Source organism: Notechis scutatus, chromosome 1 (genome assembly GCF_049901735.1).
Source record: "Notechis scutatus isolate UNSWTSFEM ecotype Mainland chromosome 1, rNotScu1.2, whole genome shotgun sequence".
NCBI classification, from domain to species: domain Eukaryota; kingdom Metazoa; phylum Chordata; class Lepidosauria; order Squamata; family Elapidae; genus Notechis; species Notechis scutatus.
Genome location: NC_142009.1, coordinates 207,278,414 through 207,304,045, shown reverse-complemented (window position 1 = coordinate 207,304,045; position 25,632 = coordinate 207,278,414). Strand labels below are relative to the sequence as shown.

General features: G+C 33.7%; 1 protein-coding gene across 1 annotated transcript in view; it reads right to left on the bottom strand.

The window, feature by feature from the left end:
* Positions 1-25,632, bottom strand: part of LRP1B (LDL receptor related protein 1B) — a 702,645-nt gene that overhangs the window by 380,016 nt on the left and 296,997 nt on the right. Inside the window, exon 7 of the mRNA XM_087955711.1 lies at positions 17,405-17,567. Coding sequence (XP_087811837.1) covers positions 17,405-17,567 — 163 coding nt within the window. The remainder of the gene's footprint in view (positions 1-17,404; positions 17,568-25,632) is intronic.

Sequence of the window (25,632 nt, the reverse complement as noted above, 5' to 3'; positions counted from 1 at the left end):
TCCTGGGTCAGGGACGTTTCCATTATAGCAATAGCACTTAGACTTATATACTGCTTTCTAGCCCTCTCTAAAATGTTTACAGATTATGATTGTATAATGCTTTCTTATTCCAACCAGTATTCCAAACTGGTGTGCAACTTGGGTGTCCTTCTGTTGTTGAAGGAGCAGATGGAAGCTGTGACTAGGAGCACCTTTGCACAGGTTCATCTTGTGCCGCAACTGCTCCCCTTCCTCGATCAGGAAGCACTTCCAACAGTTACTGTCAGCACTGCTGCATGAACTTCATTGATTGCCAGTCAGTTTTTGGGTGCAACTCAAAGTTCTGGTCATTATCTATAAAACCATTTAAGACATAGGGCCCTGATACCCGAAGAACCACCTACCTCAATGTATAAAAAAATAGACTTTTGAGGGCAAGATTTTATGTTGACATTTTTCTCTGGCTTGGAGCAAAAGGTTTTTAGAGCTTATATTACATATTATATAAGTTTTCCAAAACAAAATAATGTGAAACCATGCTGATGATTTTTCAACAATCACGTTGCTGATATTTTGCAACACTGTCAGGAGGCTGCCATCCTTTGGTTATTATTCTGAAGGAGTTTTGCAACCAAGCCTGAATTAAATAACTTTGGATAAAGCAAAATTGCACACCTGTTAGCTACACAATAGAAGAGCTCCAAATAAGTAGAGTCAGCATGATGAGTAAAGGCTCTCATACAAAAGATAAGATAAGCAGTGTGGGTGTTATATACATACCCTTCCTCTGTGATGAAGTACATTTTGCACTACAAATAATAAAGAGTCCTAAATCAGTATGTTAATAAGTAGCAGAAAGCTAACTGTGCAAATGATAATAATAATCTTACTATTGGTTATATCAGCATTTTGCAAATGAAAATGGATGTTAAACAGCAAGTCCTTTTTTTAGTGTACAGTTAAAGCTTAAGAAGTACAGCTAATTTATTCTCAACTGCTTCTATTCATTGCTCTGCCATTCATTCGGTGGGTTCAAATCATACTGCATAAGCAAATGTTTTCGCATACAAAGGGAATTCCCACCTCCTCTTTTCCACCATAGCTTTTATATTTCAGGTTTCAAGCACTCAAATATATTACTGTCACGTATCTGCCAATTCCCTACTCCAACGCAGTCCATCCTACTATATCCCATGTCTTTGTTAACTCTAAGAAAATGTACTGCAGAGATGCAAGATACTGGAAGAGTGAGTCTTCTGATTTATTTCACGGGTTTTGTATTCTATCCCCATCTATAGGATTCTGGGTAGAGAAAACAACAAATAAGCTTCTTGCTCCAATTGTTCACTATCATTTGAAGTTCTGAACATGAAGATTGGAGGCAGGTCCTCCTCAACTCTTCCCAAAATAATTGTGTCCAATGGCGGGAAAAAAAGGTGTAGTTGGCTTAGATACTTGTACATTAATAGTACTTTGAAATTTTGCTGAATCTCACTGGTGGTTTTTCAGGATTCTGTAATTTGTATTACATCAAAAATGTATTTTAAAAGCTATGTATGGTTTTAAACTAACACAACAGAAAAATTGAATTGCTATCATCAATATTGAATAAAGGAAAATAACATATTCAGAATAATGCAGTAAAGTCAAATTGTACAGATTCATGTCAAAATTGTAGGCACAAGGTTTTGACTGAGTTCTTTTATAGCATGTATTCCAAAATAAATGGGTTGGCATAACTGTTACAAAAATAGCAGCTGCTAAATTTCTATGGAGATCCTCAGTCATCCAGGTCATGGTTGTTCCAAAGGTCCTTTTTCAAAAGGCAACTGGACTTTCTTGTTTTTCTTTGAAGATGTTTTGCTTCTCATCCAAGAAGCTTCTTCATCTTTTCTTTGAAGAAAAACAAGAAAGTCTAGTCGCCTTTTGAAAAAGCACCTTTGGGACATTCAAGAAGCTTCTTCAGTTCTAACTGAAGTGGTTCTGACTGAAGAAGCTTCTTGGATGAGAAGCAAAACGTCTTCAAAGAAAAACAAAAAAAGTCAAGTTGCCTTTTGAAAAAAAAAAAAACTTTTGGCATAGGTGCTAAATTGCTCAGAATATCCTCTTGGGTTATTTGAGGTTAAAATAAATTAGTTCCTACATTAAGAAACCCCAAAACAACAACCACAACAAAGCAGAATTCCAGATGTGAGATTCCTACCTTCTTAGAAATGGAGAATATATCAGAACTGTTTCTTTGGCACCAGTTTCTTCAAATTATGTGGCCAAAAATAATAGGCTGATTTATTCCCAATTGCAGAAATGAATGACAAGAGAAGAATAATGGACATTTCTGATAAAATTGATTAAGAAAAGAAAAGAAACAGTAGATGAGATGATATAACACACTGTATTGCTTGTTGTCTTATGTAATTGTGGAAGATAATAAAAGGAGTGAAATTTGAACAGATGGGGAAAATTCATATGGGAGTGTGCAATAAACTGCGATGAAGGTACATGCTTTTATAAACTCTGTAAGATTTAAGTCAGGAAAAAGAGCAGATGTACTTATATTTTTTAAGAATATGCTCAAGGGCAGTCTGGTATTTTTTGCTTCTAAAGTAATCAGAAAATAAAAACTAAAGTAAAAAGTAGCTTTACAGAAGCAACATCTATATACTGGTCAACATAAGTCATGCATGTATACAATTATATTTTATTAATGAAAAAAGTAAGTAAAACTTTATTGTGGCCATTGACCAGCCCAAACCTCATTTAAATATTCATAAGGAAAAAAAACATACATCAATACAAAATGTTTAGCTATATAGCACATTATAGCTACATAGGATATAGCACATTAGTTGTGAAATGCCCTTTTCTTCATAGTAATTACATACTTTCCCTTCACTAAAAGCTTGAGATGTATCTTACAATTATCGTCCCACTATACAAATTCCTGGGACAACATATAATTGAGCAAAATTATACACTTTCTTCTAGTTCCATTACATTATTTGAAAGGTGGTGCTTGTTGTTGCTTTTTTGCTTCATGAATCTCTGTGTGTGTCTGTGTTTGTGTGGGTATGACTTTCAAGGCTGCCCAAACTTTAAAAAACATACATTTGGCTCAATTTTTAAAAATGGTATGACAACTATGAGTTTTTATTTATATAGTGCTTATATCATATTTCTACATTTTTGAAATCAGTACCTAAAATTCCTGTCTTCACCAGCATGCTTGATTAGAAAGTTAGGAACATGACATTACAGTGTTTAGAGGGAAGAAATACAATATTTTAATGCTGATTACCGCCAGTTTTTCTCAGTATGTTCAAAAATTATTTAGAGAAGCTAATATATTCCTGTTCACCATTTATTTGTTTTTGTATTCTCAATAAACAAGGAATGCACATACTATTTATACTAATCTGATTTGGCATCATATGGATAGCTATGAGAAAAGTAAAAGAAGAGTATGATGGTAAATACCGTATTTATTAACCCTGCATGAATTGCCAGCTCTGGAGCTGCCTCAAGAAGACAGAACAATTTTGGGGACTTCCGGTTTGAAGGGCTTCGGCGACAGACAGAAATCCGCGATCGTGCACGGTTTCTGTCTGGGCTCGGCGCTGGAGCGCCCTGAGCCGGCTGGTTTCGGGGCTAAGCCACCCCATAGAGGTGGTGAAGAGGGGGTAGACTGCCAGCAGGGTCGAGGAGAACTGCATCTCTCCTCCTCAGCTGGCCATTACTCCCTTTCCCGAAGGTGGTTGCAGCGGTGGTCAGAAATGGCCACCACAAAGAAGAACTTGACCAGAAAAGAATGTGCAGGAAGAAGATAAGAAGTGAAAGTTTTGGCTGACCGGGTTAAATTGTAAAAGCAACAACCAAGGTACCCTGGAATTTAAACTTACAAAAAATAACATCGCTCCCAAAGGAGAGTCGGAAGCAGCGAAGGAAAGTGAAAAGGGAAAGGTTTGGCTTTTTCCCCCTTCTCTCTCCTTCCCTATACTGACAACTAAGAGACTTAAATAAGAAATCGGAAAAATCCGCTTTGACATCAATAGGCAATTAAGCTGAAAATAAAACAAAATGCCAAAGGGATAATAAAGATTTCTGGACATTAAAATTTTTCTTTTTCATAAGCAGGAAGGGAGAGAAAAAAAAATAAGGGCAGGATCTGGAAGAGGGAGGAGACTGCCTGGAATTAAAAAGAATCTACAGTAAAACTTCAACAAGATTTCTAAAAGATACATTTTAACTGAAACTTTGCAACTAAATAGTAACCCCAGGAAGAGAAATTTTAAAAAAAAGAGCAAAAAAGAAACAGCTTGCGTGTATTTGGATTATTTGGTGATCTTTGGATTCTTGGTTATTATATTTGAATGACTAAAATCAATCGGGTGGTTGTTTAAAAATTTATACAATGGTACCACTTCTGGATGAATTGAAAATGGAACTTAAAAAGTACAAAGAAGATGCACAAAAAGGGAAGGGTTCTTTTGGCTTCATTTTTCAATTCTTAGAAATGGAGATTTGGAACTATGAGAAACAACAAGACTGCAAAACAAGAAGACTGGGACAAAGAAGAAGCCATCTTTAATGAACAAGCAATTTTATGTGGGGAAGAAAAAGGAAAGGGGGGAAAGAGAATGGAGAATTTAAGACTTAAAAAAACAACCAAAGAAAAAAAAATAATTTGAAAACTAAGTATAATACTGGAAAACAACAGAAAAGGGAATACAGAAGAGAGAAATAGAGGTAGAGAGACAAGGGGTAAAAAGGGAGAGAGAAGAAGAGAGGGAAGAAGGAAAGGAAAAGAAGTTACAAAGGACCGGAGCAAGATATAGAGAAACAGGACCCATTTAGAGATAATGGGTGAAAATCTAACTGAAAAAGGGATTCTGTAAAGGTACATAAGATTGTATTGTTATATTAGTAATAGAAATAACTTTAGAAAATTGGAAACAACGTACGATTAAAAGGAGGGATAAAATAGTTAGTGTAATTTAGTGAAATGTTTGTGAATAAAATAAGTGAAATAAAATAAATGAGAAAATTGAATTAGGAAGGAACGGGAACATGTTAATTAGTTAATGTTTTATAAAATATAAGTGAAGAAGGGGGGGAATTAACTATGGAAAGCTTATAATTGTTCCCATAGAAGTATGATATTTAATTGAAAAGTAATGTTAAAGATGTTCTTTAATGAATATTAATATTAATGATAGAATTGAATTGGAATGGAATGTTGTTTTAATTATATACATTTATAATTTTTTTTTCTTTTTTTAAGAATACAGTGTGTATTTTAAGAATGTACCAAGCAGAATCCGAATGGAAGTTATGGATTATATTGAATGTTACAACTTTAGGGAAAAGATATAAAGGTGTCACACTCCAATCAGTAACTACAGGAGAAATTTTGTTTAATGAGAAAAGATAATAGATAATTGAAACAGGACAGACAAAAAATATAAATACAATGATTTGAATTGAGATGAGATAATTAAAATAAAATTGAAAAAATTAAAAGAGGGGAGAAGCTATGCAGAAAATGTAAAATAGTAATAAGATGTGGAATATTATATAAAAATGAGCATGAACCTGAATTTGTGTCTGTACGAAGAAATGTAACCCGGGATTACGCTACTTTCAAAAAAGATGTTTTATTTGTATTGTTTTTTCTCTTTGTGAAAACTCAAATAAAATTTACAAAAAAAAAAGAAAGAAGACAGAACAATTTCAGAAGTCAGAAAACAAAACGAGTTCAAAAAGTAAGATATCTCTAACTGAAGGACCAAAATGAGATCTTTTATGCTGCCTGGCTGCTAGTAATGCTCCATGTGAAAATGTTCTCTGTCCAGTAGCTCAAAGCCGCCATTTTCTTCTCAAGTTTTCTTCTTGGTCTTCTGTGCAGCTTCAAAATATGTTCTGAAAGACTGGAAAGAAGAGGCAGTAACATATGACCAAAATTTAATTTTGATAACATAGATGCCCCTGTATGAGGCTTCTTATATTGTAAAAATGTATTAAAAGAGGAAATTCTCCTCCCTTTGGAGATGTCCATGCTAATTAGTATTGTTTACAGTGGCTTTGAAAGTTCGGTGCCTTTAATAGATGTAGATTGTCATACAGAAAATATAAATTGTTGCCTGTTGTTCATGTCTCTCTTTTTCCTTCCTGCTTTGGTCTGCCTTTGGTCTCATTTTTTCCCCAGTTTATTACTTTTGATGCTTGCTGATGTTACATAAACATGAAGCTGTAATTTTTGTTAGCTGCATTGAGTGGCATGGGTGCTTGATCTGATCTTGTTGTTGAGATTGACTGGAAGTGAGATGGATGCAAATTAAATTGGAAATTCTCCACACTAATTTTTGAACATTTTCTAAGGCCTGACCTCCCTCCCTCCCTCCCTCACATACATACATAGCAAAATCATGTCAAAAACTATGGCTGGATAAATATAACAAATTAAAATCTCTGGGGGTAGGAGTTGTAAAATAAATAAAATAATGCTGCAAAAATAATATAGAATATATAAATGGATGAAGGTTAGTATGAGTATACTGGTTTTCATTTCTAAGTCATTGTGATGCTCAGATTATTTGACTACATTAATTTTCTGCATTTAGCAAATAAGTCTTACATTTATGTATAACAGATGATTTAGCTCTTTGGGGACTTTTTAATCTTAGTATTGAGAACTCTTATTCTTAGACAGTTCTCTGATTTTCCCTGACTTTCACAGCAGCTTATGCATGTCTTCTCATGTTTGTATAACAAAAATGCTTATTAGGGTAATTTCTAAGCAGATTTCCTTCATACATTTCTCTATCTGCATTTTAAATGGCTCTAGACAATTGCTGAGAGAATGATGAGGATAATTAAAACACTTCTTGCATACCCTTTTGATGATCTTGGCTACACAGTCAAAGCAGCTTCTGTTTGTTGCTAAGCTGTTATAAAACTTTCTGACACAACTGAAAATAACAACAAACAAAAGTGGAAGAAATTTAAACACAGTCTCAGGGAGATGTGAGGATCAAATTAGAATATTAGTTGTTGCCATTATTTCTGAAGCAAAATGGCAGGTTAATATCAGCAGATGGAAAATTTAAAGTTTTAAATAAAGTATTTTTAAAATATTATAGTATATAATATACTGAGTATATTTTATGTTCTAAAATACAATGATTTGCTAACAAAAGGTACTCAGATTAATAGAATTGGAAAGGTTTCTAGTCCAAGCTTTTACTCACACACTTATCTGCTTTTCCTCATATTTGTTACATAGTACAATAAACAAACAAAACAAGCAAGCAGACTTCTGATCTGGGCTAGATAGAAAGAAAATTCCAAAAGCAAGGGACACAAAAGATAAAATGCTTACTTGCTTCCCCACTTAAGTATCATTCCAAGTCTAAGGATGTTCAGGAAGGTTCCCTATATTTTCAATAATGTTTAGACAAGTTCTTAGTGGGGAAGATATTCCTTAAACAATCAAGATTCCAACTATTAATGATCTATAATGTCATTATTAGAATCTGAAAAATTGATGGCTAAACAGGTCAATGCTTTTTGGACCTATTTCATCATCTCTGAAGGTGATCTGGAAGCTTGCTAAAGCATAGTGCTTTGTAGATTCTGAGCTAAATCCATAAGTATATACTTATATAGTATAAATTGATGTAATCTATTGGTTAACTAGATAATTATTCACAGCTTCTTTTAATAATGATAATGCACTAAATCAATTTACATTGCAATATATGGAAGGTATGTTGCCACTTCTTTACACATCCCAGCTGAGAAGCTGGAAGTATCAATAAAAGTCTTAGGAAAGTTTGCAGTGAACAAACTGTTCTCCATTTCCTTGCTGTTAGAATTGTTCTTCTCTTTTCAGATGAATTGGAGGTTTATTGGTAATCAGGTGGACTTTAAACATATCCAGTTGGCAAATCATAAATCTATCTCATGGAAATTCAGAAATATAATATTATCATTGAAAGTAGTCTTGTTTATTTGGTTTTCATAATCTTGCATTCAATTCATCATCACTACCATTCTTATTATCAAGATTTTCAGGGTTCAGATGAGAATACCACTATCTTACAAAATAATCTAAGCTTATGACCAAATTAAATCCAGTCAAATTTGATTTTATAAAAGCTATAAAAGCATCCATAGTAGCAGTACAAAGTTAACTACAAATGAATTTCATACTACTGATTTAATCATTGATTAAATACTAGGAAACCATGTCCTATTGGTACTACAGTACATCTCCAAAAGATACTTATACTATGACATTCATTTAAATGTCAGATATACAAAGCATGGATACCCTGCAAATGTTTTAGAGTGCAGTTTTTATCATCTCTACCTGGGATAGTTGGAAGTACAAAGTATCTAGAAAATAACAAGTGACCTATTTCTGATCTAAAGGGACATTTGGAAGATCAGGGTTTTACTGGGATACGCTAAATTCAAACTTGTGAAGAATTCAAAATTATTTCCTTTTAATTTTTGAACCCCTTCGCCCCTTATTGCTCTTTGAAGAAAACCTCCCTGCCAATTTTTATGAGAACAAAGCCATGGTTTTCTCTAAGCATGCACTGAAAGCAGCAAGCAGTGAAATGGCAGATTAAAATAAAGTGAAGCAGGTTAAAGTGTACAAATACTTGGTTGTTGCTTCTCTTAGAGTTTATAGAAAGCTCAGATTGTATGTTATGGAGTCTGCCCTGGAATGTGTGGCCACAATTTTTAGGAGTTGTTCCTCCAATCGCAAGTAGGGGGTTGTAAATACCCTCCAAGATTAGAATACAGCTAATCTCACTTTATAATCACAATTGAGTCCACAATTTATGTTGCTAAGTGAGATATTTGGTAGGTGAATTGGTAGGCTTCCCCATTGACCTTGCTTACCAGAAGGTCACAGAAGGGTGATCACTAAATGAACTGTTGTAAGTTGAGGACTATCTGTATTCCACGGCAAGACCATTGTCAAAATTGGACATGGCTCACAGGCTTGCATTTGAAAGAACGTCTTCTTGGAGGCAATCCAATCCAAGTTATTTAATGATTAAACCAAACTAAAATCCATAAACATGGATATAAGTTATAACTCTTGTTCTAGGTCTTTTGTTACAATTTATTGGATATTACTTCATAACCTATTATTTGTTCATAATTATTTCCTGTAAAAGCTCTTTTTTCAAATATGTGACGACAAGCTAAACCTAAGTGTCTAATGAAAAGTAACCTATCTGCATCAAAGTAGAATAATAGTAAATTGCAAGGTAGAATGATAGAAGGACTGGCGGTGGCAGTTCTAATTTTGTGTCTAGAAACTCAAAAATCATTTAACATTGTTTATTAGATTAAGAGAATCAAAAGGAAGACAATTACAGATCTCAGTCTGATGAAGTGAAACAGACAATGCATTATTATACAAAATAGATTAAAGGGAGTATTCGATTTTTCATTACTGTTAATATATTTTCTAGACTGAATATTGTTTTTCCAATATATCTCTAATATTTTTTTTGAACAAAAATAGTTCTATGTCATTTCATTTTCTTTATCACAACTCCTTCTTTATTAGAAATTAATTGGAAACAAAGTTAACTCAAAAGATGAAATTATTTGTTTCCCCATTTTTCAACTATTTTTGCTTTGCTTCTTTTGGATATTCCTACACAAGCATTACACCCCACATACATAGAAACAAATAGTTACTTCTTTTGAAGAAACATAACATTAGTTTCCATATAAAATATATATATATTTTAAAATGCACAGTGAATAGAATGCTTATTTTCTGAAAATAAATGTGCACTTAAAAATAATATAAAAACTCTTAATTGTTATATATACTCATCTCCTAGAAAGTGAGAAACATTTCATCTATTTAATTTTATATAACCAAACTAAGATTTGGGACTTTCTAAAATATCTATCATATCATTTTTTCATAAAAATATTTATATTTGAATACTTTCATAATTAAAATTGAAAAGGAAATTCTTGCTAATAGGAAAAATGTCCATAAAATACGTTATTAATACCATTGCCATAATTATAGAGCCAATTTAATGTATGTATATGCAGAGTTAGACTTCATTAAAACAATCTTCATGAATAAATGCATTCAATATCTCAATTCTAGATATTCTACTTAAATTCTGGTTATCTAGATTCTCCAGCTCTCATTTATGAAACAATGTTATTTTTTTAAAAAAAATAAAGAATATTTCAAAGCATTTAAAAATAAAATAAATTAGTACACACATGGAAAAACAACCAACAGGAAAAGACATAATGATGAAAAATAAAATATGAGTAAATGAACAGAATTTACGACTGTTATAAAATATAAAAATCATTAATATATTACATCATTATTTCACTGATTAATTAAAATTATTAATCCAAACTCATTATACCTTGAGAGATAACTGCAAATCACTGTAAAATTCCAAGTGTGAGTATTGATATTGACACCACCATTTGTCATTATGTAAAATGAAGGTCATTATGAAAAAAAGAAAACAATCAGGAAAAGTAGTTAAGTTCTAAGCTCCATCCCATTGCACCTGACTTGTGATCACATCTAATTATTCATAAACAACAAAACTGCTCCTGCTTACTATATTTACATCAAATATTTTCACTTTATCTGAGTTTGCCTCATTGTATCATACATGTTATGTAGGTAGCTATTCTTAAAGGTATTCAAGCTGTTAGTTTTGCCACTGTTGCCATTGGCAAACATCATTTTAATAGGACCTTCTTATAGTCCTTTCTGTTGCAGAGCCTGTCCTATAGATAGCATCCACACCCCAGATGCTCTTGACACCGTTAGTTTTTTATAAGACACTAAATGCCTGGCTATTTGCCCAGATGTTTGGGCCAGGAAGTTAGATAAACTCCGTTGTTGTTGATGATGTGTTTTTCTATGAATGGGGTCACTGTTTTATCCTTGGGTGCCGTGTATGCCAGGGTTAGTGATTTCATTCTTGTATACAGGCCAGTCACTGCTGTGATGTGGGCAGCCATATAAATCATGGAAATAAATAAAGACATATTCGACTCATGATTCATTATGTTTCTGATCCCTACTGTGTATATTTACAATAATAAATGCACACCAATTCAAATTTTACCACAAAATTGATTCACTAGTCCTTTGAATCTAAAAAGAACCACAGTATATTCTTACAATAAGGTGTCAAAGCTCATATTTACCAGAAAGGAATATCTTCTAACTTGAAAGAATGCCCTTAAAGACAAATGCTATTTGTACATATTCAGTGGGGAAATATTATGTAAATAAATTTTTATTATTTCATTATATTGCATTTGTAAGCCATTAGCAGTTTATGGGTGGCATCCTTTGCTCAGTTAATAAAACTTATTTTTAAATAGGATTGAAATAATTTGATGAAAGCAGATGTTAAAGTAATGATGTTGGAAGGTTAATCACTGGGAGCTTTATCTGTTTTTGAGTCTTCATATTGCAACAGAAATTAACCAATATCATAGGGAAATCTAACAAATATCTGTTTTCTCAACAGTTGCTTTAGCATGAAAAGAACAGCACTAAATTATTTTTATATATAAGAAAATAGCTCAAAAGCTAATACATGAAACAATAGGTAACAAGCTTCTGGTTGACAGATGAGAATAATTACTCCAATGCATTACACAAAAATGATACACAATAATTTATTCATGATAAATTCTGTGCAAAATCCAGTAAAAATAAAAAAAAAATTATTAAATGAAATTCTATTCTTATAAAGAATAGAAACTAGAACATTGATTTCTATACAATACAGCACTCTGACAATAAATTCTAAGGCAAAAATAAACTTAAAAGAAATAAAATATTTTAGATGACTTATCATAAAAATATCAAATACATGTATGAATCACTGCCCCCCCCCCACTTTTAAAGAAAAGCTAATGGCCTTTCAAAATGCTATAATTAATCCGAAAGCTTAACCAAGGAGACTTACACTGTTTCAGAAAACATTTTATTTCTGTGCAATTTGCATTTTCTTTTCAATATTGCTCAAACATAGTCCTGAATGACTAGAAGACAACAATTCAACTGCAGCTGTTATCTATGGTTTGGGTAGCAAATTTGCACAGGGAGTAGCTACTTAGTAATGCTGTAATATCACTGTTACTACTTCCCTATCTATATCAACCATTTTGTCTTCCTATCCCTTACCTTCTCACCTTTCTCTTTATCTCTTCCAACAGCTGACAGCCTACTTCCCATCTATCTCACGGAATTTTCACTACTACTGTATACAGGAATGTAGTCATTGCCAGAAAGGGTTAACAGTAAAAAAGCAATGAGAAAAGTCTTGATGCCAAAGAGTCAGGAGAGTAAATTTTCACTTCAAAGTTGGAGTAAAAAACAAAACAAAAAGAAAAGAAATTGTGACAATACAGCTTCAAATGTTACAGACGTGTAATTCAATAACATCATTTCATGCACAGAAAGAAATATTTATACTTTGGTTGATTTCCAGGTTTCTCAAGGGTTGACTCAGATGTTTTTCTACACTTCAGCACACCTCTGCTTTAATGTATTTGTTATATGTCCATAGCCTACTTTCTTATTGGGTTTTAGTTTTCCCTTTATAAGAGGCAAGATTTATCCTGCTCTTCAGATTCTTTTTTTTTCCTGAAAGTTTTCTGAAGTTCCAAAAATGGCTTCAATCATTAGCTGGAGTAGGCTGCCCTCTAAGAAATTATTTATTTCTAAATACATGCATCCTGAGATTGAACTTGAAAGAGGAAGAGATACGTTTAAGAAGTGACTCCAAGATAAGTACTTCAGAGAACTTTACACATATATAGTCATTTTCTATATGATTATTTATTTATTTAATTTGTATCCCACCTTTACTATTTGTACAAATAACTCCAGGCAGTGAACATATCCACCACACCTTCCTCCTGCTAGTTTCCTCACAACCACCACCATGTGAGGTGATATTGGCTTTCATGGCTAAGGCAGGACTTAATTCCCATCCCTTTATTGCCAAACAATGCTCTGGTTGTCAGTTGTATATTATTTGCTGCCATCCTCTCTTCTATTTTGAAATCAATTTATTTCCAGGCAAATAAAATAAGGGAATGACAACATTAGGCTAAAATACAAGATTTAAGAATAAAGTCTTGTTCATTCCAGATGAATGGAATATTTCCATTATATTGACCTTAGGACAATCAGATTATGATCCATATTGTGTAAGGTTCCATTTTTTCATATATTCAATATTGCTTTCATTATTGTACACAAAGCATATCACATCATACTTTGTCCTTTATTCATTTGAAATTTCTCATGATATAACAATACCATAGAAAGATGCCTTGGGATAAGGAAGGCATTGCATGCCTTACAATACTTTTACAATAATTCTGTTTTACAATAATACTCAATTTATCCTCAACATCACCAGTTTCAGTATTCCATTCTTTTCCCCAATCTCCCATCCCATTGATTTACTGGCTGTTTAAAAAAATAGGAGCATTCATTTGCAATGGTTTGGGGTGTTTGTTTTAAAACAGTCATTATTCAATTTATTAAATGTGCAATGAAAATTATAGTGTGAAACCTTTTCAGTTCAATGGCTTAATCTCTGTCAGAAGTGTTGAGGAGCTAGAAGGCAGGTGAGATGAAAATACTTTGCAAATTTGCCTTGCATAATTCAACTGGAAAATTGGATTTAGTGTATTTGCTAATAACTACAGCTGAATTGGAATCAATTGGTCCAGATGCTAAAGGTGACGTGAGATTGCAAGGCATGTTAATGATCCAGGACTGGCAAAACCACTGAAAGAGTTAAGAGCATGTACTCAATCACGGATTACTAAATTTTCAACAGCTCTCCCCTCTGTCACTATTTGAGACTGTGTTCAATATAAAACTAAACAACTATGTTTTCTTTGAATCTTTGAAACCCTGTACAGATTAATTTTAAAATACTGTATTTTTTGTACATAGAGAAATATTGGAAGCATAGGGAAAACATTAAGCTAAATGTTTCACACATTTTTTTTTCTTAAATTGTTCCAATCACATTTTTCTTATATTTACAGTTGGAGTATTTTCTTAAATTCTACCAGGGAAAGTTTGCTTCCAAAAAAAGAAAAGAAACACTTCAATCATTTATAATTCATCAAACAAAATCCAAACACCTCATGTAAGCAAAAGTACTTGAAAAATGCTGGTGGATGATTTGAAAATTGTTGTTCTTTGTTAAGGGAATTACTAAACAAATCATCTTAAATATAACTTATAGTAATTTCTTTAGGAACATCACTCCAGTCAGATCAAGTTGAGTTTACCATCTGTTGTTCTGCTCGAAAATTATATTATACAGCTTCCTTTGCATGGTTTGCACACAAGCTGTTCTTGTCACAGCTAAGCCTATTGTGATGATTCATCTTAATATTCAATCAGGGTTTAAAAAGAGTGACAAAAGTCCACATATGGATAACAAGCTGTTTCTCCAGTAAATATTTTGCTGTTTATTAAAGGCATTCTTATGGCATACAGCTGCTACAACCGTATTACAAAACAATGTAAACATAGATGAAATAGCTACTTCAAGATCCTCACCTCTTTCATTAAGCACCTGTTCATATTTAATGCAGTAAACTAATCATTATTAACATATCTATCTGATAGTTATCAGGGTGATCAGATAATGAAGCAACAGTTCCCCTTTTCAAAACATTTTAATTTTTTTAAGAACATGCATACCTGTCTAATTATCTATTAGGTAAATATATATTTTTTAAAAAATCCCAGTACATTCTTTCAAACTGATGCTCTAACAGATTTGAATGGTTATTTTATTACTGTTTTTTTCATTAATTAAGCCTTAGTCTTCCCATAAACAAAAGCTGGCACTGAATTTTCTCCCTTGTACAGTATAATCCCGTTAGTTCTTTACTAATGGGAAAGCAAAGTCATGGTAATTTTCCTCTGACTACTGGTTGTACAAACAACAACAACCCTATAATACCTGAAGTATGGAAATACTCTTCAGAAGGATTAGGATGCTCCCAACAGGAGTTCCATGTGACAACTTAATCCAAAACTACTTCATTTACATCACTGTCTTTCAAACTTGGTGGCTTTAAGTTGTGTGGACTTCAACTCCCAAAATTCCCTAGGTAATAGACTGGCTGGAGACTTCTCAGAGTTGAAGTTCATACATCTTAAATTTATCAAGTTTGAAAGACACTGATTTACAGAGAGAAAAAATTCAATTGACATATAAAGTGGCCTATGTATTTTGGACAAATGGCAGTAAATAATCTGGGTTTTGGTCTGAAATATGGGATGGAAGGCAGGAAAGGAAAACAAAATTATATTTTCTGCTTGTCAGGAGAAAATCAGCAGGTCTAAGGATGCAACCTTAGCAACTTTAAGATATGTGGAGTTCAATTCCTAGAATTCCCTAGCCTGTCATGCGGGCTGGGGAATTCTGGGAATTGAAGACCTCATATCTTAAAGTTGCTAAGGTTGAGAAGCATTAACTTAACAGATCGCTTTGTAGCATCCTCTCTTCTTGTGCCATATCTTTTTGTATATTTCATATCAAAATGAGATAACAGAGGAACCAAGTGAGTACTTTTCAAATTCTACTGCTATTCTGAAATTTTAGATTATGCTAAACCAAAATCAGTTATGGAGGCATTTTATATCAGGAGCTCTCATAAGAATTAGTGGCAGTTTGGTCTAGTGATTTAAGCACAAGGCTAGAAATCAGGAGACTGTGAAATTGAGTCCTGACTTGGCTATGAAAATTAACTGGGTGACTTTGGGCCAGTTGCTGTCTCTTAGCTCAACTTGTTCATATGGGGAAAATAAGAGGTGGAAAGAATTGTTTGGTGCCTTGAGTTATATATAAATAATGATAAAGTCAGGACAAAGAAAACCTAAAAATCTAAACTTTTTGCCAACCCATGAAAGTTGAATGTTTATTCATTGTGTAAATTAACACACAATTCCAAGAGTTTGCAATACAATGTCTATTGGTGGTCCTAAGAAAGTCTGTGCATTTCTCCAATAAAACAATGTATAATGCAAGCATTTAGTATTAAGACAATGGAAGGAAGTTCCATCTTGTCGTTTCTGTAACTATAATGGTTCTGTAATTTAAACATTGTTTAAATCTTAGAACTTAGAATAACAGAGTTGGAAGGGACCTTGGAGGCCATCTAGTCCAACCCCCTGCTCCAGCAGGAGAGTCTATTCCAAACATTCGCCTCTACCTAGGATCCAACTTACAGCCTCCTAATTGTGAGGCGAGAGTGCCACCTCTAGGCCAGGGCTGAAATCACTGTAGCTCATATCCAAAATACTGTCTTCCTTTCCCCCCCCCCCCCCACCCAAATCACAGCTAGGAAGATAACTTTCTTCTTCTCTATTGTATTAAGAACATGCAAGTAGTTATAAACCACACAATAGAAATAGGGATAGAAATAAATATTAGTTGTGGATTTCCGAAGTTAAGGTAAGATACCTTCTTACCAAACTTTATAGTGATACACAGCTGGAAACACCTGCAAATAGATCCCACCAATTTCACTGGTGCTTATTGTTAAGTAAATGTATGGCAGATAGCACTACAGATCTCTTACATCCAGCAACCAACCATGAACTGAGTTTTAAAAATGCATTTGTTTTCTCCCATACTTGCTCCTGTAAGGCTTAAGAATCACAATATACTAGAAAAATAGCTGCCATACTTTACCTAAGGTAAAAAGAAATGTGTTCAACAGCTTAGTCATATTACCAGATTTTTTTAAAAATAAAGAAACTTGAACAAAATATTTCTTCTCTAATATCATATACAATATATTTCTTTCAACATCGCATTTCAAAACCAGATTTTCTATGTAGCATAGAAAGATAACTTCTATTCAAAACAATAAGTTTGTACTTTTTTTTTTGAAAGGAATCAATCTAACTCACGGGTGTCAAACGCATGGCGCCACGCTGCCGTCATATGACATATCGCTATGATTTTTCCTTTCGCGGAGCTGGGATGGGCGTGGCCTGCATGTGATGCATCCGGCCCACAGGTTGCCACTTTGACACCCCTGATCTAACTGCTTGCTGCTTTAGATATGGCCTGATATTGTACCATACCATATCTTTCTATTGTATTTTATATTAAAGGATAGATAGATGATAGATAGATAGATAGATAGATAGATAGATAGATAGATAGATAGATAAAAAAATTTGTTCAAATCAGTACAAATTTTATTTAATTTTAAAGAACAACTATTATTTCCAAATGAGAAATAACCACAATAGCCAATTATTTCTTTTCTTTTTCACATGAAAATATAAATATTATATTAAATAAATATTTTATAATTTTAAGCATCTTACCCGAAAGTAGGATCCAGAGCAACTGCCATGGGATTATGAAGATCAAGATCAATCAGAGTAACACACACTGTTCCATTAAAGTTGCATACAAAGATTGTGTCACTGGTATGATCCACAAAATAGAAGTTGCCCGTAAGCCAGTCAACTGCCATATGCCGTATATCTGTCATAGTGAAAAGAATATTAAATTAGTTATTACTTCAACATAACAAATTATTGAAATAATACTAGCTGAATAGTACTGTACATCTGAAAGAGTTGGTGCTGCTAATTCTATGAGGATTACACAAGATGCATAACAAACTAAGTAAAACTTAGTCAAACTGAAATGGATTTTTGTTTTATAAAAAATTCTATTAAGTTCTGTGGAATGCTTGGTGTTCTCTGAGTTTGGTTGTTTGCTTGCTGATATTTCATTACCCAACCACATGTTTATATATAGTAATATATGTAAATTTGTCGTGTATACTGTATATAGTAGCTTGCCCTGCCAGTTTGGATGGCATGTGATTTCTTGCCTTTCAGTTCATTTCTTGGAAGTTGGGGAAAATTCAGATTAAAATACCCTATTGTCATAGAGATAATAATATTACACTTTAAAAGGTGCAATGTTTCATGCTAATACCATTAGTAATTATGACTTTTCCATCACATATTTTCTTTTTTTCCCCATTTTTTTTAAAATTTCAATCTACATATAACAACAATACATTAACAGTGTGGCATCAGTGTATCATACATCTCTCATTGCATTATATTCATATTCATTCATACTTCTTCAATATTTATTTTCAACCTTACTCTCTCCAAATACCTACCATCATATCAATTAAACATACCTAATAATTCCATTATTCAATTTTCTCCCTGTTTTCATTTTATTTTTTTAAATGAAAAATTCTCATTTGGCAAGCAGTGTGGTTTCAGGTTTCACCTCTCAATACAAACATGACCATAGTTACCTATTCATTTTATTTGTTTAATTTCATATTGCATCATTCTTGTCATTATTAAATATTAAGCTTATCTTATCCAATCCCAATTCATGTTCTCGTATCTTATTTTACGATATTATCTAAATTCTTATCTCAATTCTATATTTATTTATTCAATTCCAAATCTAATATATCTCCTTCCATTTTTCTTAGTATATTCTCATCTTATTTTACAATATTATCTAAAATTCTCATCTCCTTTCTCATCTCCTTTCTCATATTATTATTTTTTTCCTGTCACATTTGTCATTTTATCAATCCTTATCTGTAAATATAGTTGTCCCCTCTAGTTAATAATTCGAGCCAACCACCTTCATTCTTCCTTAATATCAATCTAGTATAAAACACAAATATATATATTTTTCTCAGATTCCGCATTATATTTTCTCTATGAATCATCTATACATTACAAAATACTATTTACAATATATTCTTATATGTCCCAACATATTACCTTGCGGAATCCCCTTCCTTATCCTTTTTTTTTTTCACCCATTATCTCTCACTCCTTGAACAATGTACCTTCTTTTCATCCTTGTTTGTTTCCTCCTTATTTTCTGGTCCTTTCTCTTAATTCCCTTTTTCCCCATTCTTATTCCCATCCTTTTCTCATTCCAATTATTAAATTTTCTGTCTCCCCCTTTTGATTTTTCCTTTGCACCTCCTTTTTCTGCTTTTCCCTTCTCTCTTTAACCATTTTCCGACCCATTCTCCCTTTTATAATCACATCGGACCACATTTTTTAAATTCTAATTCCTTTCCCCCCCTGCTTGAATGCTTGTTGTTCGCTTTGTTCTTCTAAGTTGGCTTCTTCTTTATACAACTCCTTCCCCTCTAGTTAATTGTGTTCTTGTGTATGCTGAGTCACCATTTCTAATTTCTGTAATACATAATTACACATTTCAAATTTAATTTTTATCATGTCCCTTGTATCTTGCATATCCCATCTTATGTCTTGTAAGTCCAGTCTTATATCAATAAGTGGCTCCTCCATTATATCTTCTCATTTTTTCTTTTTCTTTCCTCTTCCTAAATAGTTGAAATCCTCTTCTTTCATAGATGTATTCAATCCAGAGTCCAGTATCTTATTTCAGCCAATATCTTTTGAATTTATTTTCAACAATTCATACTCTTGAATCTTTATTCCAAATCTTCTAATTGGCCTCACAACTGTTTCCCAAATTACCAGGTGGTTCTATGACAATAATAAAGTTCCTTTTATTTTCTTTCAAGTTCCAAGATCCAAAGTCTCAAAAAGACCAGATGCTTATTTTAAAACATATTAAAGTTTTCTGTACCATCAGGTGGCGCTCTTGAGTCTTTTTCTTTTTAACTTTCTTTGTTGAATATGATGTTTTTATTAAGTTTGCTAATTTCAATCATTAGCTATTCTTTTCAACACACTCAATTCCAGCATTTAGTTATGCCCTTTAAGTGCCCACAATTCAATATCTGTTCAGTTTAATTTTTAAATCTTTGTTGTGTTAATGTATTCTCTTTAAATTTCTCCTCTAGATTAGTCCAGTAAAATAATCAAATCCAAATTTAAAAATCCATTTTCTTTCTCACTTTCTCTGGTCACTGCTTTCCTCCAAAATAGCCCTTTAATTTGATACTGGGATACCTCAAAAGTGATGTCCTTTGCCTGGTTCACACTCTGCCTGCTACTTCTCTCTCCAGCACAAAACTTAGTTTCTCAGAATGTTCTTCATCTTCGTGGTGGCCATTTTAAGACCACCACTGCAGCTTGCCTTCGGGAGGGATTATACTGTCAGGGAGGGGAGTTGCAGTTCCCCTCAACCCTCCAGGCAATTTCCCCCTTCTTCACCACCCCACCAGAGTGGTTTGGGTCCCAATTGGGACCCTCCAGCAAGAGAGCTCAGGCAAAACCACGCATGATCACGGATTCCGCACTAACACTGATGAGGAACAAACCAGAAATCCATCACATATTTTCAAAAAGGAAGAACTATGTGAGTCTGATCATAAGAGTGAATTATGCTGTAAGCAATAAGAATCATGAACATCTGTGATAAATTCATAGCTACTATGCTTGCATAGTTTTTTAAAACAGTATATTTTGGTAAAATTATACATTTTTGGTAAAATTATACAAAATTATACATTTAAAACCATAAAAACATATTGCAATCTTCCCAGTCTTAAGGTACAGTACAAAGAAAAAAAACATATCAGATTTTTTTCCTGATACAATCCAACTATTGCTGCTTATCACTAAGAGTTTATATTTAAACAAGGATTATTTTGCTATTGAGGCGACATAGACCAACAAAGATGCACATAATTCTCCTCATGGTTTACTTCAGCATGATTAGCTAAAAACAGAAGCAAGTGATGGAAAAGAAAAACTTCACAAATCCTTGAAGAATTACAATTATGAATAGTCAATGTAAAACATTATGGAATGACAGCATAGGAAAAGCTTCTGCCCATAAACAAGATCTTCACGCAGCATGCAGTTAAACTATGGATTTTACTGCCTGAAGAGTGAAAAAAAAAACATTAAGGAAAACTCATTCATTGACTACCAATAATTCCATAAATGCATTACATTGGTAGATACAGGAAATACCTATTTAGGCAAAAGGTAAACTGGACCACCTTTCATTCACAGAAAGAGACATAAGATGTCAGAGTGTGCACAGTGTGACTATGTGAGACAACCCAGGAGCAAATACAGTAGGCAGAGGATTGTATTTTAAATAGTGGCTTTATCTACAAAGAATATGTACACACATGTACTTTAGTCAAACCTCGAACAAACAGCAATCAGAAATTACAGCGTGGAAGCACATACAGAGAGAGATACACCCCAACAGGACCTCTTCTTATTATAGGCTCTTAAAGTGATATCAGCCCCAAAACCTTGCTGACACATTCCCAGTATTACATCATTATAGCAGCTGGTCAGCTCTTAAATCATTACCCTGACAAAGTCAGTCTTACAACATGATTAGGATTCTACTAGATGTTTCCTTGTCTGGATCCATTTTAGTCTGCTGTTTTATTTATTATTTGTTTATTAAATGTATATGCCACCCATCTCACCATCATGCAACTCTAGGCAACTTATAACAAAGTAAAAACAAGAATATAAAAATTGAGATATTAAAATAATAGACATTAATATTAAAATTTAAAAGATGGCTGAGGAAGGAAGTAAAGTACAAATGGGGGGTGGACATAGAATCTCAACCTGAACCTCTCAATCAGTTGGATTCTGCTTTTACTACATATTTGTTCTTATGCCCTGATTGTTGCATATGGTTTGTATATATATATGAGGGGTCTTTGGTACTCTGTGAGCTTGCTTGTTTCCTTCCAAACATTTTATTACCCATACTAGGTAACATCATCAGTCCTAGTAAAGAGTTCTTCTCTTGCTCATATAAACAAGGGGAGGGGCTTACACCAGAGTAGTCAGCCACTTCCTGAGATGTAATCCAAGTGCCTCTTCTACAGAAGGCATTTTTGCACCATTCACTGGATTGGGATCATTTTCAAAATCATATTTTGTCATCCTTTATCCCCTCTTACCAAATGTGGTCTTGATCTATTTTTGCAGTGTTATCCTGATGATGGGCAGACATATACACAAAAAGTTCCCTTATGGAATTTTATTTCCAATATTCCATTGCATTTGAGGAAATAGAAAGGAGAAGTAGTAAGACTTACAAAATAGTTCATTGAAGGATATATTATGTGGTTCTATATTTATGGCACTTTAGCACTGCATTAATTCAGTATTCTTTAATTAATGTAATAAAGTTCTGATAAATTATCAAATTTCCCCTTTCCCTAAAAAACTATATTTTATACTTTCCTAAGTATAATTATCAACCATAACAACAACCCTACTTAACTAGTAGATGCATTTTTAATGAATAAGGCATTTAATTTCTGTACTATTTTTGCTGAACAAATAAACAGAATTTCTTTGAATTTTATAACCAAATTATTGTTTGGCAAGTTGATTATAATACTAATGCTTCCTTTTAAATTTCCCCTGTTCTAGCTTCCTGGTAATTCAACTACATCTCGGAACCAACCACTAAAAACCCTACATTGCATTTTAGACCCTATGTGGCAATATCTAATTTAGAGGCAAATTATGTACAGACTAATTAGCCTGTATATTAAAATGTTACTAAGAACATTTTAACACTGCTTTTGTTGTCCCTGGCTGAAATATCAAATTATATTTCCTAACACGTAAATTAAATCCACTTAAACTTGCAGAACCTTATTCAACACTGTTTAGATGTGATATTCATTTTGCCCATTAAATGCTGGAAATTGCCTAGGAATTACAAATAATATAGATTAACAACAATCATATTTAGCAACTGATGTCCTAAACAGCTGTTGTCCCTTGCACTTTATTTTACTGGGTTTATAAGCTGCTCAACTCAGAACAAACTTTAACATTATCTAAACTCCCTCCCCCCAAAAAAGCTTAAATCTCACCCAGAAATAGACATATTGGGGGGGGGTTGTATTCAAAATTGTGGTATGTTAAAATGTAACAAACAATTAAAATATGAATGTTAATAACTACACCTGTTATCCAGCCATTAATTAGAAGAGCTATAGCTGTAATGATTACATTTTAATGAAAATTGACTTTTTGATTGATTGGAAGCAGGAGGCACAAAGATACCTCATCTTGGCTATTGGCAGATATGATTCTCTCTGTCATAATACATCATCAGTTGTTTTCTAGATCACAACACTTAATTTGATGCAGGAGAATTTTATCTCCTGAGATTTGACACAGGGACACATTTTGCTCCTTAACTCCATCCCTCAATAGGAAAAAAAAAGGGGGGATATAAAGGAGAGTTTAGGTACTTTAAACTTCTACAAGAGCTTAGACCCAAATTAACTGTTCTAATCAAAGAAAAGAATACATTCAATTTTCTCTCTACTTGGAAAGCATTACTGGACTTTGTTCTTTAGATGAAAAAAAGAAAATTCTGGGTTATACTGATTAGATGACTTTGTTGTTGTAGAATTGGCTACTACATGATAAGTATGTAAAAATAAAAAGTAAAAAGTTGAGGCTCTGCTATTTTAGTCTACTGAGTTAAAAAAAATCAAAAGTCAATGCTTTTCTTTGTTTTTTTTCCCTTTTACCCTTATATTTTCCCACTATTTTCATTTTCATTTTAATAAAAAAAAATGAAAAAAGACCTAAAACCGTTTTACCTTTACACACACAGAAACACAAACACACACATGGAGAGAGAGGGGAGGTAGGGAGGGGGGAGGAAGAGAGAGAGGGGGGAAGGTTGGACTAATATTTGACTTTGATTCCAACTTCCTCATGAATCCCTAAGAATTATTCTGTGGTATCAGATGAGCTGATGAACCACAGAAAACTAAGACCAAAATTCTCTTCCATTATAACCTGTTCTTACAAGTCTACATGTGTTTTTGTATGCATGCCAATGGAGCAGTAATTGAAAAGGCAAATGAAAGGAGGAAGTTTAGGCCAGGATAACATCTACTTTCCCTTTCCTTCCACTTTCCAATCAGTAACAACACTGTGAATAAAATATCAACTAATAGTAGAAAGAAAAGGAAACTCAGACATTTTCCCCTATACATGCTTGCTCCCCACATATCTTCTTATTTTCATGAAGTAACCATCCATCCATCCAACCATCCACCCATCCAACCAAGCAACCAAGGCCTTTCATAACATTTCAAAGTGTTCTTAAAAGCCTCTGTGGGAGGAAGTCCACATACCGCTGGAATGAGGTTAACTTTGAGATTCAGGATTCCCACCCTACTGGGATTTTAAAAGGCCTTAAAAGACTTGGCTCTTCCCCCTGGGCTTTAGAGAGGATGATTGATGCCCCTTTCTCATCTTCTCTCCTCCCAGAGTTTGTTTATTTGCTCTCAATCATTGTTTTTTTGTGCTATTGTTTGAATTGTTCTTTGTTTTACAGTAAATGTTTTGACAATTGTAAATTGCCCAGGGGACCTAGAAGTTAAATTACTGTTGATCACACACTCAGCCAGATGTTTAGGATGGAGTTGCCATTTTTGTCCACCTATCAAGTCTTTCCCAAGGATTTGGCATAGGCAGATGTTATTTGATTCATTATTATGGTTGGTTGCTCAGTTAGCTATATGGTTTAGACTAGGGGTGTCAAACTTGCAGCGTCACCTAGGGCTTCCGGTTTTGCAAGGCTTGGCAGGGGCAGGAATTCGTGATCCTCCGCGATTCCTGCTGCGCTCGCTGCCGAGGTTCCTCCGATCCAGATGGATCTGGAGGATAGGGCTGCCCCGTAGAGGCAGCCAAAGAGAGAGGGGATCCGGATTTGGGTTTGGGGGTATCGCAAACCCCCTCCTCAGCTGGCAAAACCCCTTTTTCCCAAGGCGGTGGAGCGGCAGTCAGCAATGGCCGCCACAAAGAAGCCTGCAGCCGGGTAAGATTTGTGCAGGAGGAAGCAGGTGAAGGCGAAAGTTTTGGCTGAACTGGGACTAGAACAAACTTTGAAATACCCTTGAAACTAAATCGTTTGAAGGATACATTGTCTCCCAAGGAAGATCGTAAAAGCGGCGAAAAAAAGCTGAAAGGGAAAGTTACTTTCTTTCACTCTCCCTTCCCACAGAAACAGCAGTTGGAAATCTGGAAAACCTGCTTGGGCATAGAAGGTAAACTTGAAATTTAAAGCCAAGGGGATAAAGGATTTCTGGACATTGGAACTAAAAACTTAAAATTCTTTCTATTTGCTATAAGTGGAAGGGAAGAGGTAAAGATTTATTTTAAGATTGTACTGAAGGAGACTGCTTTGAGTTTATAAGATCAGAAATAAAAGGTATTACGACTTTGGAACTGTGTATTTGAACTCTACCCTAGGAAGAGAAAATAAAGAAAGAAGAAAGTGCTAAATGAAACTGTTTGCTTTGATTTGGTTTGCTTTGTGACTTTGGGATCTTTGTGAACTATTTCTTGAAAGATTAAAGATATTTGGGTTGTTTAAGAAAAAGGGAAAAAATGGCATTATCTTTTGAAGAGTTACAAATGGAATTTCAAAAATTGAAAGAAGAGGAACAGAAAGGCATGGGTTCTTCTGGATCTATTTTCCACTTTTTAAAAATGGCGATTTCTACCTATCAAGAAATACAACAGCGACAGGAAGGCTAGGATCAAGAAGAAGAAGCCATCTTTAATGGACAAATACTCTTAGTGGAGGAAGA